This window comes from Dipodomys ordii, unplaced genomic scaffold (genome assembly GCF_000151885.1).
Source record: "Dipodomys ordii isolate 6190 unplaced genomic scaffold, Dord_2.0 Scaffold1, whole genome shotgun sequence".
NCBI classification, from domain to species: domain Eukaryota; kingdom Metazoa; phylum Chordata; class Mammalia; order Rodentia; family Heteromyidae; genus Dipodomys; species Dipodomys ordii.
In genome coordinates, this window is record NW_012267217.1 from 61,514,209 (window position 1) to 61,529,964 (window position 15,756).

Consider the following 15,756-nt stretch of genomic DNA (forward strand, 5'->3'; position numbering starts at 1 on the left):
GTTATCACTGATGTTGGGAACCTAACAGTGTACAACAATCATCTTTCAAAATCTCCAAAGCAGCCAGGTCCTGGGGGCTCATGTTTATAATATTAACTTTTTGAGAAGCCAAAACCAGGAGGATCTTGGTTTGAGGTCAGCCTAGGCATACATAAAAGACTCCTTTCAACCAGTGGCTGGGGCATGTTTGCACATGCCTGTCATCACGGCTATGTGGAAGGCTGAGATCCATAACCTGGGCAGAAAAGTCTGATTCTATTTTAGTGGTGATGTATACTTGTAATCCCAGCTATGAAAGGAAGCCTAAAATAGGCAGATCACAGTCCAGGTACCAGCTCAGGGCAAAAAATGAGACCTTATTTCAAAATAACCAGTTCATAAAAGGGCTGGAGGTATAACTCAGTAGTAAAGTGCTTGCCTAGCAAGCATGAGGCCCTGAGTTCAAACCTCAGTACACTGCCCCAAAACAACCAAAAATCAACACAGCCATCAGGATTGGAATCAGTTTTAACTTCTAGCACCTTCTTTTCAATTCCAGTTAATCTTTAGATGGTGGAAGATCTCTCTAAGGAGTGAGTTTCGGTCAGCCAAACCTGGAGAAACAAAAGAAACCCACGAAGACTTTCTAGAGAATTCCCATCTGCAAGGTGAGAAGGGAACTGTAAGGGGTGACTGCCTCCAGGTGTGCCTGTTACCTGGATACTGGGTCGAGACCTAGCCAGAGGAGGAATGGAGTCTGCCCCACCTTCTCAGTACTACATGAACAGAAAAAGCCAACAGTGATGTTGTAGCTCAAGTGGTAGAGTGCTAGCCTTGAGCAAAAGAAGCTCAGAGACAGTGCCCAGGCCCTGAGTTTGAGCCCCAAGAACTGGCAAAAAAAACAAACCTTCATAAGTAGGATAGTTTTTGTTGGCTTATTTGTGATGCTCTGTATGAAACCTAGGGTCTTATTACATGCTAGCCAAATACTCTACCAAGTTATCCCCAGCTCCAGTGACAGATTTCTTTGACAGAAAGTATCAGAAAAAGGAATCATTGGAGGTACTGATATATAATTCTGTTTCTTAAATATAACAGATTGTTGGATTCTTGAAAACAAAACATTGTTAACATATCCTGAGATTTCTTTTGGAAAAAAAAGTCTTAAAGATTCTAGGTTAACATGTGAATTCTTTTCTTTCTTTCTTTCTTTCTTTCTTTCTTTTTCTTTCTTTCTCTCTCTCTCTCTCTCTCTCTCTTTCTTTCTTTTCTTTTCTCTTCTTTGCCAGCCCTGGGGCTTGAACTCTGGGCCTTGGCACTGCCCCTGAGCTCTTTTGCTCAACTCTAGCACTCTACCACTTGAGCCACAGTGTGTAATTGGAGATAAGGGCTTTCCTGCCCGGACTGGTTTTGAACCTCTATCCTCAGCTCTCAGCCTCCTGAGTACTTGCTAGGATTACATTTGTGAGCCACCACACTTGGCAACATGTGAATTCTTTAATGAAGTTACAACATGTACATGTAAATTGTGTGTGTATGTGTGCATGTGTGCGTGCACGCGTGTGTGCATGTGCATGTGCACGCGTGTGTGTGCATGTGAATGTGTATGCCAGAGCCTGTGTACTATCCCTGAGTATATTTGCTCAAGACTGGTGCTCAATCACTTGAGCCACAAGTCCATTTCCATGTTTTTCTGCCTGAGTAACTAGGATTATAGGTGTGAGTCACCAGCACCTGGCTTGTAAATGTAATTTTTGAAATGTTTCCTTGAGCTGGCATGGTGATAGGCATGCTGGTGCACTCAGGGGGCTGAGACAGGAGTGTCATCTCACCTGCTTCATTTCTTTTTGTTTTTATTGGTCATGGGGCTTGAACTCTGGGCATGAGCACTGTCCCTCAGCTCTTCAGCTCAAGGCTAGCGCTCTACCACTTGAGCCACAGCACCACTTTTGGTTTTCTGGTGGTTTATTGGAGATGAGAGTCTCATGGACTTTCCTGCCTGGGCTGGCTTTGAACCACAATCCTCAGATCTCAGCTTCTTGAGTAGCTAGGATTATAGGCATGAGCTACCAGTGCCCGGCTGCCTCATTTCTTTTAATATCTGACAGAGGAATGTAGCTCAGTGATATAGCACTTGCCTAGCATGTGAGGCCCTGGGATCACTCCACAGACTATAAAACCAGACAAGCAGAGCTGTTGCCTATAACATTACATAATAGAATGCTGTTGGGGTGTTGGGGGAATCGTGAAGGGGGGTTGAACTCAGGGACTGGTGCTGTCCCTGAACTTTTGTGCTCAAGGCTAGTGATCCATTTGAGCCACAGCTCTACTTCTGGCTTTTTGGTGGTTAATTGGAGGTAAGGGTCTCACAGACTTCCCTGCCCTGACTGGCTTCAAACCTGATCCTCAGATCTCGGCCTCCACAGTAGCTAGGATTACAGGTATGAGCCATTGCAGCCCAGTTGTTGAACTTTTTGACTTACTCCTGACAATGTCAGTATTTCCCTGTGAATCACTAGGTCACATTGTTTCTGAATCTCATTTGTGAAATTAGGACAATTGTAAGGTCTGCCCTGGGAAGGCAGGGTAGACTCCTCCCCTCTATTTCACAAGGACATTGAAACAAATGAGTACATTTATGTGAAAGTACTTGCCACAAACACTATTGTTAACCACAGCAGTGAGCACTCGGATCTACTGGGGACTTATTTCCTGCCTCTTGAGTCAGTATCCCCTATCCAGTAGGTGAAACCCTGGCAGTTTGGGTTCTGCTTTCTTTTCTTTATCAGACAGGGTCTCACTAAGTTGTCCAGGCTGGTCCCGGAACTTGTGAGTCCACAGGAACTTCCTGCCACAGCTTTGGTGTAGCTGGAACCCATATGCCTAGCTGTATTTGGGCTTTTCTGCCGCTGGAACATGCAGCAGGGCCAGGGAAACTGGTTAGTGTAGGTTTCCATGTCCTTGAGTCTGGTGCTTCTGGGCTACTGACACATTTGTCAGGACTTGAGGCACTTTTCCTCTTCAATCATACTGACTCCTATCCAGTTGCTAAGCCCCAACTGCAAAAGCTCCTTATGTCCTTAGCAGGAACTATTTGCATAGGACTTATGAAGAGAGATAGGCCGAAAGCCAATGCTAGGGTATGAGAGAACATAGAAAAGGATATGGAACAAAAAAGGGGAAAATTCCACTCCAGTCAGAGCCCAGGGAGGCAAACTAGATAGAGAACTTGTAATCAACAAATTAATTTCTACTATACCTTGTTGTCTCCTTCTGTACCATCCACCTCCTGCCATTCAGCAGGAAGTAGCCAGACACCTGTGTTCACTCTTATCACCTAGGATTATGTGATAGAACAAATTAGCAGTAGGGATTTGTAATGGAAAATTTCTGTGTGTGTGTCAGTTGTGCTTTGATGTACCGTTTCTATCAGCATAAGGATTTTTTGTTGTTGTTGTTTTGTTTTGTTTTTGCTGGTCCTGGGCCTTGAACTCTGGGCTTAGGGGCTATCCCTGAGCTCCTTTTTTTTTTTTTTTTGCTCAAGATTAGCACTCTACTACTTGAGCTACAGCACCAATTACAGCTTTTTCTGGGATTAATTGGAGATAAACATTTCATGCACTTGCCTTCCTGAGCTGGCTTTGAACAACAATCCTAAGATTTCTTCCTCCTGAGTAGCTAGGATTACAGGCCTGAGATATTGGCATCTTGCTTGCCTTTACTCTTGCATGCATAAAACTAGGTATCTATCAAAGTATATATAAACCTTTGTTGTTTGAGGTGTAGGAATTCAAGAATCTTGCTATGTGAGTTAGTACTCTGCTTTCTTGACCCAGAGTAACTATGTTCCCTCCCATTTTTTTCTTGGTGCTGGTCCTGGGGCTTGAACTCAGGGAAGGCCTTAGGTGCTGTCCCTGATCTTTGTGCTCAAGGCTAGCGCTTTACCACCTGAGTCACAGCTCTACCTCTGGCTTTTTGGTGGTTAATTGGAGATAAGAGTCTCATTATCTTTCCTACTCAGGCTGGCTTTGAACTGAGATCCTCAGATCTAAGCCTCTTGAGTAGCTAGGATTATAGGCATAAGCCACCAGCATCCAGCAACCTCTGCTCATTTGCATGCCATTCTTCACCCAGAGGTTTTAACTTCCTTCCAGCTGCCTATGCCAGGACAGGCCCATCTATAGATGATCACTGTCCTCAACCTTCCAAAAACAACTTTCTGCTCCCCCCAGGATGGGGTGGAAAAAGATGGGTTTTGTCAGGAGACTTCTCCATCTCTTGGTCCTTCAGCTTTCCAGTAAATCCTGGTGTCAACACTTTTTCTGTCAAGTGATTGGCAACCAAAAAGCAAGTAATTGAAGTTGTATCCAACATCAGTTGAAGACAGATATCTCTAAAACATCACGCTTGCCAGGCTCCAGTGACCACATCTGTATTCCTAGCTAGTTAGGAGGCTGAGACCTAAGGGTCTTAGTTCAAAGCCAGCCACAGCCGACAAATCTGAGGGACCAATCTCCCAATAATCTGCAAAAAGCTTTTAGTGGATGCGTGGCTCAAGTGTAGAGCACCAGCCACAAACAAGGGACAGCTGGCGGTCCTGAGTTTAAGTGCCACTACCATCACCAAAACAACAGCAGCAGCAACAACACTCTTCCGGTCCTTGGTTCCAGAACCAGCGAGGTGACAATACGAGTGACTGCAAGTTCACAGCACTCTTGGAACCAAGTGCATTGAAGCTTCTTTCCCACTGGTTATTATAGTATCATTGTTACTGTGCATGATAAACAACCATGTTGGTTTGTTGGTTTCTTTGACTTACAGTCCAAATCGCCTTAATATTTGGTGGAAAAATATTGGACTATGTCTCCAATTTGTGTGGAGGTAAATTCGACTTCCTTGAGCGGCTCTCAGACAAATTGCTCCTGAGTATCATTTCTTACCTGGACCTAGAAGATGTTGGCAGGCTTTCTCAGACATCACACAGGTTTGCAAAGGTAACAGTCTGTTTTTTAAGTCTATGGAATCTGCCCTGTGTATTCTCAGAATAACAAAAAAGATACAGATACGTATGGGTGGCTCATACCTGTAATCTTAGCTACTCAGGAGACTGAGATCTAAGGATCGAAGTTCAAAGCAAAACTGGGCAGGAAAGTCTGTGAGTCTCTTATCTCCAGTTAACCACTCAAAAACCAGAAGTGGCACTGTGGCTCAAAGTAATAGATTGCTATCCTTGAGCAAAAGAGCTCAGGGACAGCACCCAGGCTCTGTGTTCAAACTCCACAATAGACCAAAAAGAGAAATTGCTGGCAGGTCTTGGTTTTGCTCCTGAAAGGAAGTGGGAGGTTTCAACAAGAACCAGCAGTTACTGCAGTCTAGCAGTGTTCACTTCTACTAGTTCTTCTCTTCCTCCTCCTCCTTTTTCTCCTCTTCCTCTTCTTTTTTTTTCTTTCTTTTCTTTGCCAATTCTGGGCCTTGAACTCAGGGCCTAGGCACTGTCTCTGAGCTTCTTTTGCTTAAGGCTAGCACTCTACCACTTGAGCCACAGCACCACTTACAGCTTTTCCTTTGTATGTGGTACTGAGGAGTAGAACCCAGGGCTTCATGCATGCTAGGCAAGCCCTCTGCCATTAAGTCACATTCCCAACCCTCCTCCTCCTCCTCCTCTTCTTTTTGGCGGTTAATTGGAGATAAGAGTCTCATGGAAATTTTCCTGCCTGGGTTGGCTTTGAACCATGACCCTCAGATCTCAGCCTCCCGAGTAGCCAGGATTACAGGCATAAGTCACTGGCGCCTGGTGATATTCACTTCTTACACTGAATAGTTGCCTGTCCTCCATGTTTTACATCTGCTCACAACATCCTGCCTTGAATTTAGATCAGATGTGAAACTATTCCACAACTTCCTCCTAAAATCAGACTTCTCCCAGTGTTCCATTCATCCCCAAACCAGACAAAGATGCAAGCAAAAGTGAACTAGAAACAAAATAATTGTAGGCCAATTACAGTACTGGAGCTTGAACTCAGGGGTGTTGCTCTCCCCAACCCGGCAAGCACGACAGGATACTGGAGCCAAAGAAATGAAAACAGACACAGAGAGAAAGAGTTAAGCATGTGGGGACCAGCAGAGACAAGGCTGACCAGCTCTTCAACACTGGATTTCCATAAGCAAGCCTATTTATTTAGTTTAGTACAGGGAAGGTTACCATAGATAGGTACATGCAGAAAACAAGACATCAATCTATTTTGTTATAACAATCATTGACGTGAAACAGAGTCTGTGCACATATTGAATAACTGGCTCCCTAATAACTGGCTCCAACTTAGATATAACGTAGATATCCATTCTGCTTTATCTGGTTCAGCCTTTCCAAGATCCAGTTCTCAGCCTTATGAATACTGATGAGGCGGCCTATCAACCTCTTAACCTTTTCCTGGTCATACAGCTCAGCTTCAGAGTTCCCTACTCAGGGCCTTCTACACACTCAGCCTGATTGCTTGGCTGGTACAGTGCCACTTGAGCCTTGCTTCCAGCCCTGTTTTCTTGCTAGTTATTTTGGAGACAGAGTTTTTCAAACTTTTCTAACCAGGCTGGGTTTGAACTATGATCCTCCAGATCTCAGAAGTTAGATCAAACTCTTTAATGAATATAAAAAATATACACACATGTATGCATACACATGTATGTAGAACTTGATTATAACTATGGGACTTTGAAAGGACCAGGGGGAGAGGGAAGACAGTGATGGAGAGTGACGGCTAAAACAAAAAGGAAAAGAAAGAAAGGAGAAAGTAAAGGAAAATTTATTGTGTATAGTTGAGGTTTTCAAGATGATGTGTTTACATTCACCAGTGGGGAGTGTCTAGCCTGTGAACCATACAGGGCCTTCAAAACTCATTTACAACTTCTTACTGGCTGGCCTCTTCTGCCTGTACTGATAATTTTGTGTGGCCTTTCAATGATGTATTTTAACTATTCAAATGGCCCTTGGCAGAAAAAAAGTTCTCTGCTCCTGATTATAGAGAACAAAATGGCTACTATACACATTGCAAAAAAAAATAACCAATCAGTCAATAAAATTAAGTCAGGTTTCTCTAGGTGGCTGATTTCTGCCCTCAGTGCCTTTGAGGAACAGAATTATTAGAAGATGGAACACGGCTCCGGGTTGCTGGGTTTTTCCATTCATTCCTATTGTCAAGCCAAGTTATATCTGAGCTCCATTTACCTGTGATGTCCCTCTGCAAATTACTTTCATTTACCTGCTTATATTTCAATCTGAGGACAAGTTTATTGCCAGATTATTTATGTCCATGGGCAACTCTTTCTGATCTGAGGGAGTTTTTTCTTCATCAAGGACAGCCTGTTTCCTGGATCCTCCTAGCTTAAGGGAGCATGTAGTTCAGATTTTTAACTCTTTAATTCCCCCCATACTCTCTCTCTCTCCCTCCCTTCCTTCCTTCCTTTCTTTCTTTCGTTCTTTCTTTCTTCCTTCCTTCCTTCCTTTCCTTTCTTTCTTTCATCTTTCTTTCTTTCCTTTCTTTCTTTCTTTCTTTCTTTCTTTCTTTCTTTCGTGGGGCCTGAACTCTGGGCCTGGGTGCTGTCCCTCAGCTCTTCAGCTCAAGGCTAGCACTCTACCATTTGAGCCACAGTGCCACTACTGGCTTTTTTTTTCTGCTTATGTGGTGCTGAGGAATCGAACCCAGGGCCTCAAGCATGCAAAGCAAGCGCTCTACCACTAAGCCACCTTCCCAGCCTTATACCCACTTTCTATACGTTAGTTTCTTCAAACCAAGCCCATTTTTTATACTTGTGTTTGTGTGTGTATATGTGCATGTGTGTGTGCCCTGGGAATTGAATTCAAGACCCGACACTGTCCCTACACTTTTGTGCTCAAGGCTAGCACTCCACCCTCCATTTCTGGCTTTGTGTGTGTGTGTGTGTGTGTGTGTGTGTGTGTGTGTGTGTGTGTGTGTATGTGTGTGTGTGTGTGTGTGGTTAATTGGAGAGAAGAGTAACATGTACTTTCCTGGCCAGCCTGGCTTCAAACTGCAATGCTCAGATCTCTTGTGTGGTTAGAAACCAGAGCTCTTGACCTGCAAAATACATTTACCAGAAACCTTATCTCCAGCCCTGAACAAAAACTTTTTTGACTTTACACTTTTCCAATTTCTCTTCTGAAAATGGTTTATACAGAGTTTTGTTCTCAGCAGATCAGCTTTATCTTTCTGATTTATAATCCCAGATAAAATAGGAAAAGTAAGGATGATATAAAGAATTTTTCTTGTGTATATGTGTGCACAAGCGCATGCATGTGCACGTGCCTACCAGTACTGAGACTTAAACCCAGGATCTCGAGGTTGCACTTAGCTTTTTCTCTCAAGGCTGACTGTTTAACAGCATGTCTGGCACAGAGTCAGCTCCCAGTATATTGTGGTTGTATGCGGCAATAACTTTACTAAGTCTAGGGCTGGGGCATAGCTCAAGTGGCAAAGACTATTTTGTTTGTATTTTTGAAAAAGGATATTGATTTCCTTCATAATGATGAGATTGGAAATGTTTAAAAATTGTATTTTCTAGTGGCTGGCAGACATATCACCCTTGGTCATATAATCTCTGTACCTTGGACACATAGGGTAATACAAGACACTGATTCCGTGGGTCTCTGGGATGAACAGGACTGGCCTTGGAGTGCATGTAGTATTAGCTCACAGTAGAGGACAGATATCCATTTAGCACAGTTAATGCCACCAGCAATCAGGGTCACCAGGCCACCTGTTCTTTCTCTAACTCCATGTTGACCCAGTCCTGTGGATGGTACCAGGGATGAGGAAATGAAGATTTGAAAGGCTTGATGGTTATAGTTTTTGCATAAACAAGGAAATGTCTCTCAGAGTTGGGCTAATCTGAAGGTGAACCCTCCCTCTCTTTTTTCTTTCCTTTCTCTCTCCCTCTCTTCTCTCCCTCTTCCTTCCTCCCCTCCTTCCTTCTTTCATTTTTCCTTTCTTCCCTCCTTCTTTCCTTCCCTCCTTCCTTCTCTCTCCTTCCCTCCTTCCCACCCCTTTCTCTTCCTCTCGTTCCTTTCCTTCCCTCTGTAGTACTAGGGCTTGAACTCAGTTGTTTGCTGGACTAGTACCACTGCCATGTCCCCATCCCCCAGGCTGAGTTTTCATCTTCACTTGCACAGCAGTGATGACCAGAAAGCTGCAGTCCTAGTTGTTCCTCACCACAAGCCTTATGAAACACTTATCTTCTCTGAGTCTTGTTTCACCATTTGTAAAAGGAGAAGTTTCACCTACTAGTTCTTTGGACCTCTCATGGTTCCTGTATGTTAACTTTGTACCCTACTACCAGGGGGTGCTGGGTCCATGATGAGCCATTTGAATCAAAATGGGTAGAGTCCACTTGGATGGATGCCTTGTGATTTCAATCTGCAATTGCCAGGCCAAAGAACCTCAGGGCTTGGGAATTTTAGATGGGAGTCATTTATAGACCAATTTATGAAACAAGACAATTTCAGACTAAATTGTGTTGTCATAAATGGACATAATGCTAGTTGAGACTTTAGCTGTTTTGAAGTTCTTTCCTTGGCTCTCAAACCTTGTTTTCTCCCATCATCTCTGTTATACAAGACACATAGATATCCTGAAGTATATTGTGCTAATAATGAGATGGTCATTCACATTCATGTTAGAGTGCAGCTATATTGAAGGAGGTCCAGATCTGTAATGGTTATTGCCTTGATGTTTATGTGGAAAGGATCATAAGCAGCTTTGCTTTATGACACTATTCATGTCTCTTTGTAGTTCATTTGTTTTTTCTATTCAAGAACTACAGAATTTAATGATTGCAAAGTAGTGTGCCAATCCCTTCCTGTTCAAAAGCCAGGGTGGGTCTTGGGGAAGTAGAGCTGAGGCTTGTGGCTTTCTTCCCCTGCCCCAGGAAGAAGTGAAGGCTTGTGAGAACAGTGCAGGACAGAGCGAAGGCCTGGCAGGGGTTGGGTGAGTGGGACATTTGGCTCTTTGGGATGGGGGTCGCTTAGGTTCTGAGAGGCTGGGGCTGGCCAGAAGAAGTACTGTGATGTCTATCATCAGGGTAGCTGTGGACACATTCAATTCTCCCTCAGACAGCTGGAGGAGGACATTAGATTCCTTGTGCACAGGAGGGGTTACAGCGTGGAAGGACAGCCAGGGTCCCAGAGTGCAGGACAGTCAGGCTTTCATGGGGCACTAGGCCAGCCACCCAGCTTGGTCTCTGAAAGCTCAGCTTCACCCCTTAAGGACAGTGCTGTTGCAGCCCACAGGGCATGCACTGGCCAGAGCTGGTCTCACTAAAACATCTGGAATGGACTGTACTGGTGACTCCAGTTGTCTTCAGTCTGCTGCCTACGATCTAGAAACTTCTCTGAAAGGAGGATCAGCATTACAATTGCTACAAGGCTTTAAATGCATCTGACATGTAGGCTGTTTCATTCACATTTCATTCTATCCTTATAGCAGATGTTGTAATTCTTTAACTGAATCTTCCTCTTTTTTTCCCCATGTTGATCTTGGGGTTGAATTCAGGATCTGGGCATTGTCCTTGAGCTTTTTTGTGCTTAAGGCTAGCGTTCTACCATTTGAGCCACAGCTCCACTTCTGGCTTTTTTTTGGTAGTTAATTGGAGATGAGTCTCTCATGTGCTTTCCTGCCAGGCAGGCTTCAAACTATAATCCTCAGATCTGAGCCTCCTGAGATCTGAGCTATGATTACAGGTGTGAGCCACTTGGCTCTCTGAATCTGCCTTTTTCAGTATTATCTTGTGTGGCAAATTTAGGTTCTAAAGAAATGACTGCTTGATTAAATTAAGGATAGACAATTGGGTTCTGTACCCTCTTAAATTCATCTAAATGACAAACTGGAAAAGAGAAGTACTTCCTCTGGTGTTAATTCAGTGAACATGAATTAATCAGTCATATTAGTCTTTGTCTACAAATATATGGCTCAATGATGTAATTGGATGTGTAATAGACTTCTAATTTTCCATTCTGTGAACTATTATTGGCTGTTCGGGCCTCTCCAGATTCCTGATCATAGCAGCAGAATGTCTATGTGGGGGCTAACTGCTTACAGGGCCTTGTTTTCTAGTCCTGTAATAGGATAAGTATAGGAACAGGCTGTTCAATGACCATTTCCTGTTTATTAAGTACATATATTCCAGGGACTCTGTGTGGGTGTGGGTGTGCACGCGCGCGCGCGTGTGTGTGCGCACGCGCGCACCCACACATGCACACATACTGGTCCTGGGCTTGAACTCAAGGCCTGAGCCTGTTACTGAGCTTTTTGTTCAGGGCTATTATTCTACCACTTGAATCACATCTCTCCTTTCAGCTTTTTGGTGGTTAATTGGAGCTAAGAGTCTCATGGACTTTCTTGCTCAGGCTATTAAAAACTGCAATCCTCCAATTTCAGCCTTTTGATTACAAGCATGAGGCACTTACTGGTCTTTATTTCCTCTCTACTCCTTACAGGGAATTTTTTTGAAACTAGGGGTTCTTGCTTGGCTTTTTCATTCAAGGTTGGTGCTTTTAGCCTGCACATGAGCCACACCTTTATTCCAGATCTTTGCTTGTCAATTGGATTTGTCTGCTCTGGCTGTCATTGAACCTTGATCCTCAGAGCTTAGCCTGAGTAGTTAGGATCATAACCACTGGCGCCTAGCTTCAGTACCAGGAATTGAATTTAGGGCTTCATCCTTGCTTGGCAAATACTTGAGCACAACCTCAGTCCATTTGCCTCTCTTGGGTTTTGCGATAGATTCTTATGTATTTTACACAGGCTGTCCTGGGACTGCTATCCTCCTAACCTTTGCCTTCTGGTAGCTGGTTTAAAGGCATCTCCTACTACATCTGGCCCACATGGTTTAAGCTTTTCTAACTGTTTCTAGGCCCAGATTGCTCCCTTGCTGCCCTTCCTTTTTATCTCATTGTGTGGCCAATAGGTTCACTTAGCTGTATTACAGCTATCTCAGCTTCTAACACATCAAAATCAGACCTCGATTTATCCCATACATGGGTTACTCACATGCCTTCTTCTCCCAAGTCTCATTATTTTCCATCATCAGCATAATATTGCTCAGGCCAAAAAGCTCATCCTTAATTCTTGTTCCCTAATTCTCCTAATGTAACTCATTAACCAGATGGATCCTTCCATGTCTACAATCTGTCTACTTCCCCCATCTGCACATGCCCCACACAGTCCTTCTACTCATAGTGGTACTTTTTGATCCAGCAATATTGGGATTTGAACTCTGGGCCTTGCACATTCATACCACTCAAGCCACAACCCCAGCTCCCCTTTGCCCAATATTTTGAGACAAGGTCTTCCTATGCTTCCTGAACTGGCTTTGAATTTATGATTCTTCCTTCTCAGACTCCCAGGGGCCAGGATGACAGGCATACACCTCAACACCCAGCCTATACTGCTTCTTGACAGCAGTTTTAGCCTGGCTTTAGAAAAAGCCAAGGCCTTTCTCTCTCTTTGTCACAATTCATGTTTCTTTAGAGGTTCAGGGCTAAAATCCCTAACATCCCTCCCCTCCTCCTCCCCCCATCTCTCCACTCTCCCTCCCTCCCTTCTTTCTTGTTTTTCCTTTCTTTCCTTCCTCCCTCCCTCCCTCCCTCCCCTCCCTTCTTCCTTTCTTCCTTCCTTCCTTCCTTTCTTTCTTTCTTTCTTTCTTTCTTTCTTTCTTTCTTTCTTTCTTTCTTTCTTTCTTTCTTTCTTCTTTCCTTTCTTGCCAGTTCTGGAGCTTGAACTCAGGTTCTGGGCACTGTCCCTGAGCTTCTTTTGCTCAAGGCTAACACTCTACCACTTGAGTTACAGTGCCACTTTCCGCTTTTTTCTGTGTATGTGATACTGTGTATGTGATATTGTATATGTGGCATTCCACCAAGTCACATTCCCAGCCTCTTCCCTCTCTGTCTCTCTCTCTCTCTCCTCTCTCTCTCTCTGTCTCTTTCTCCAAATAGAGTGCAATTGGATTCAGCATTGTGGAATCGGAGTTTTTCTTTTTAATCAGGCCTATTTACTTCTAATATTCACGTAGTAGCATTGCCCCTAAAAAGGAATTTTAAGGGATAAAAATAGGTCAACCTGATTTTCATTCTGTCTATACAGTAGGCTCTCTCTGTTCCCCTAAACATGGATATCTGCCCTAATCCATAACTAGCTGATCTCGATTCGTATTCTCAGAGGGGCCTCTGAGCTTCTTGCTTATTGATCTATTTATGTCTGCGTGTAAAAGATGCCAGCTACCTGGGTGACTTAGGCATGTCCCTACAGAGGAAGGATCCAGAATGGGCCCTGATACCACGAGTACAAAAGAACTGTGAGCTACCTAATGTCCCCAACTGTGCTTCACTCTCTCTCCACTTCTGGATTTTCACATGTGACAACCACAGAATAGAAGAGATGCAAGGGAAATGAGGCTGGTGATTAACTTCCTCCATTGGCACAGGTAATTGGAGCCAGGACATTGTCCCTCCTTGACCCATGTGGAATCCTTCTAAAAGCACCTGTCTGTATTACCTGGGGTTGCCACCACGTGACACCAAATACCCTAGCACCTGCGGATATTCACATTCTTGCCTCCACTTACCTTACGAAGGTTGGAGGTAACAAATAAATGTAATCAATACTTCAGGCAAGAGCTTGACCACTGGAGCTACAGCCCCAGCCCCAGCCTTCTCCATTTGCTAGCATTTACTAGCAGGTTAACAAGAATAGCTGACATAATTAATGTTGTTGGCTGAAAAGTTGAAACCCTGGATAAGTGGAAGCTGAATTTTTGCAGCTTAGAACATGGCAGAAGGACCCAATCTTGTCCTGCAAAATCACCTAGGGCTAGAGAGGTCTTGGCAAACTCTTTGTGATCCTTGATAGAGGCCCCAGTCCCAGAAAGCACCTCCCTGAGGTCGTCCTGCACAAGCATGCCTTTCCCTGTTCCTAGACAAGACAGAATCCTTTGTTCTTCTCTGGTGCTTGTTGCCATGTCCCACATGTAGAGAACTTGGGGCCAAACTTGTGGATGGAAGATTCTAAACCTGGGTGGTGGTGGTGGTAGTGGTACAATCCAGGGCTACTTTCTTCCTTTGCTGTAGTTTACCCTAGTAGCTCCTAGTGAATGAAGCTGTCAACTATGCAAGCCCAGGATTCAGGAAGAAAGTCTCCACCAGGGATACTTGGGGTGACTCAGTGGTAGAGCATTCACCCCACACAGGCAGGATCCTCGCTTTGATCCACAGCACTGCAGATATCAACCAAACAAAACTCATGATTAATAAAATGGCACAATTTACCCATGTACATTGTGGGTGGTGTGGGTGGTGGTGGTGGGGAGACAGCTTCTGTTGTGTGGTGATAAATGCATGCTGTGTGGCCAGACTTTCTGTGCCTGCTGGTCTCTCCTGTCCTGAATGAGACTGACTATAGATGTTTATGTATTTGTGTCCTTCCTAAACGAAGAGTCAGAAAAACCTCCTGTGTCTGGCACTTTTGTCTTTCACACGGGATCTTTCAGTGTCTGTCCTGTAGGCAGCAGGAACTTGCTAGCTGCTATGTTAAGTGAAAACATCTGAAGCACCATGTGCTCTAACCACATCTGGCTCTTTCTGCCCACAGCTGTGCATGTCGGACAAGTTATGGGAGCAGATAGTCCAGTCGGCCTCTTTCCCCATCACGCCTGACATGAGAGCCCTGGCCAAGGACCAGGGCTGGAGACATATATACCTCACCAACAAGCTCCAGCTCCAGCCGCCACTCACCAACAGAGATGGGCGGAAACAGAGACGGGGAGGCCAAAGGGAGAAGCACCATTAGGGACACTTTTTCCTGTGGGCAGGGAGATTTGCTGATTCTGGGAGTCATTCAGACGGCATAGAACGTTTGCACACAAACGCAACAGAACCTGGTGGCTCAGTGCCATGCTAGAACCATAAGGAAGCTCCACTGTGTGTAAACAAGCAATAAAGGATCCTTAGCATCTTTTCATTAGGTGTTTTATCTAGGCGTTCAGAAGGGGCACTAGGGGACTGCTGGGACCCTGTCATAGGAGGCACTGCAGGTGACTGCAGCCATCCTCCTCACTTTTGGCTCTGCTTTTGTATTCAGACCCTCACTCACTTCCTGATGCTTAATGAATCTATCACTTCTCAAAGGGATACTTATTCCCCAAAGGAGACAGACCGCTATTACTGGGTAATAGGGATTTGAGGTTTTGTTTTTGTTTTGTTTTGTTTTGCAATACCAGGGTTTGATCTCAGAGCCTGCTTGTGCTTGCTTGCTTGGTTTACTCAGCTGGCATTCTACCACTTGAGCTACATATACCTCCAACCCAGCTTTTTGCTGGTTTATTTGGAGTTAGAGTCTCAAAGACTTTTCTACCTTGGTTGGCTTCAAACTGAGATCCTCTAAGAGTTAGCTTCGTGTGTGTGTGTGTGTGTGTGTGTGTGTGTGTGGTGTGTGTGTGTGTGTGTGTGTGTGTGTGTGTGTGTGTGGTTAACTGGAGGAGTCTCCTGGATTTTCTTGCCCAGGCTGGCTTTGAACCATGATCCTCAGATATGTCAGGAGCTACCAATGCCCAGCACAACAATATGGTTTTGGTGTTTTGTTGTTGTTTTGTTTTGTTTTGTTCTGGTCTTGGGGCTTGAAATCAGGGCTTGGGTGCTGTCCTGAACTTTTGTGCTCAAGGCTGGCACTCTGCCACTTGAGCTACAGCTCCACTTCCAGCATTTTGGTGGTTAATTGG

General features: G+C 44.4%; 1 protein-coding gene across 1 annotated transcript in view; it reads left to right on the top strand.

Moving 5' to 3' along the window:
* Positions 1-14,974, top strand: part of Fbxo36 (F-box protein 36) — a 66,890-nt gene extending 51,916 nt beyond the window's left edge. The window contains exons 2-4 of the mRNA XM_013027354.1: positions 539-647; positions 4,801-4,973; positions 14,631-14,974. Coding sequence (XP_012882808.1) covers positions 539-647; positions 4,801-4,973; positions 14,631-14,828 — 480 coding nt within the window. The 3' untranslated portion in view covers positions 14,829-14,974. The remainder of the gene's footprint in view (positions 1-538; positions 648-4,800; positions 4,974-14,630) is intronic.
* Positions 14,975-15,756: the final 782 nt, after the last annotated feature.